This window comes from Carlito syrichta, unplaced genomic scaffold (genome assembly GCF_000164805.1).
Source record: "Carlito syrichta isolate Samal-C Ts95f unplaced genomic scaffold, Tarsius_syrichta-2.0.1 Scaffold130708, whole genome shotgun sequence".
Classification (NCBI taxonomy): Eukaryota; Metazoa; Chordata; class Mammalia; order Primates; family Tarsiidae; genus Carlito; species Carlito syrichta.
Genome location: NW_007074804.1, coordinates 3,232 through 4,081, shown reverse-complemented (window position 1 = coordinate 4,081; position 850 = coordinate 3,232). Strand labels below are relative to the sequence as shown.

General features: G+C 67.3%; 1 protein-coding gene across 1 annotated transcript in view; it reads left to right on the top strand.

Moving 5' to 3' along the window:
* Positions 1 to 333: 333 nt before the first annotated feature.
* LOC103250608 (angiotensin-converting enzyme-like) overlaps positions 334 to 850 on the top strand; it is a gene marked incomplete at both ends in the record, with an annotated part of 1,553 nt that continues 1,036 nt past the window's right edge. The window contains one exon of the mRNA XM_021708117.1: positions 334 to 545. Coding sequence (XP_021563792.1) covers positions 334 to 545 — 212 coding nt within the window. The remainder of the gene's footprint in view (positions 546 to 850) is intronic.

The window sequence follows — 850 nt, the reverse complement described above, 5'->3', positions numbered from 1 at the left end:
CCAGTCCAAGCAGGCAGGCGCCAAGCTCCGGTGTGTGGTGGCGGAAAGGGCAGGTGGAGGCTGAAGCGGGAGGCTGGCAACAGGGGTGGTAGAGGCAGCTGGACTGACGGGCGGCCTTTCTTCTCTCTCATCAAATATTTCTTCGTAAGCCCTCTGGCTGGCATGGGGCCAGACACACGTCCCCTGCCACCCTCACCAAGGTCCTAGGCTCGGCATCCGGCTGCTTTCCAGCGGGCGTGGGGTGCAAGTGGCCAAGGAGGGGCATGTGGGCTGGGGGTCCAGGCTCGGACCTGGCCTGAGCCCTGTGCCCGTGATGTCTGCTCTGCCCGACAGGGAGGTGCTGCGGGTGGGCTCCTCCAGGCCCTGGCAGGAGGTGCTCCAGGACCTGACTGGCTCCAACACCCTGGACGCCCGGCCACTGCTCGACTACTTCCAGCCAGTCAGCCAGTGGCTGCAGGAGCAGAACCAGCGCCACGGCGAGGTCCTGGGCTGGCCGGAGTACCAGTGGCGCCCGCCACTGCCCGATGGCTATCCGGAGGGCATTGGTAAAACCCTGAGCGTGGGTGAACTGGGCAAGGCCTCACCTCCCCCGGGCTCCAGGTCAGCCGGTGTGAGTCCCTCACCGCAGGCCAGGCGCCCCGAGCCCAGTCCCAGGCCTTGGGGAGGGGCATGTCTTTTCCCAGCCTCTGGAGAGGGTGTGTTCGGACCTGGGGCCCAGCAGGCTGGGGCACTGCTCTGTGAGGTCACACTGCAGGCCCTGCTCTTATTGGCCGGGGGCAGCAGTCACAGGGCTGTGCTCTCCTGCGGCCATGGGCCACGGCTGGGCTGCCCTGGGTCTTCCCAGCCTCCT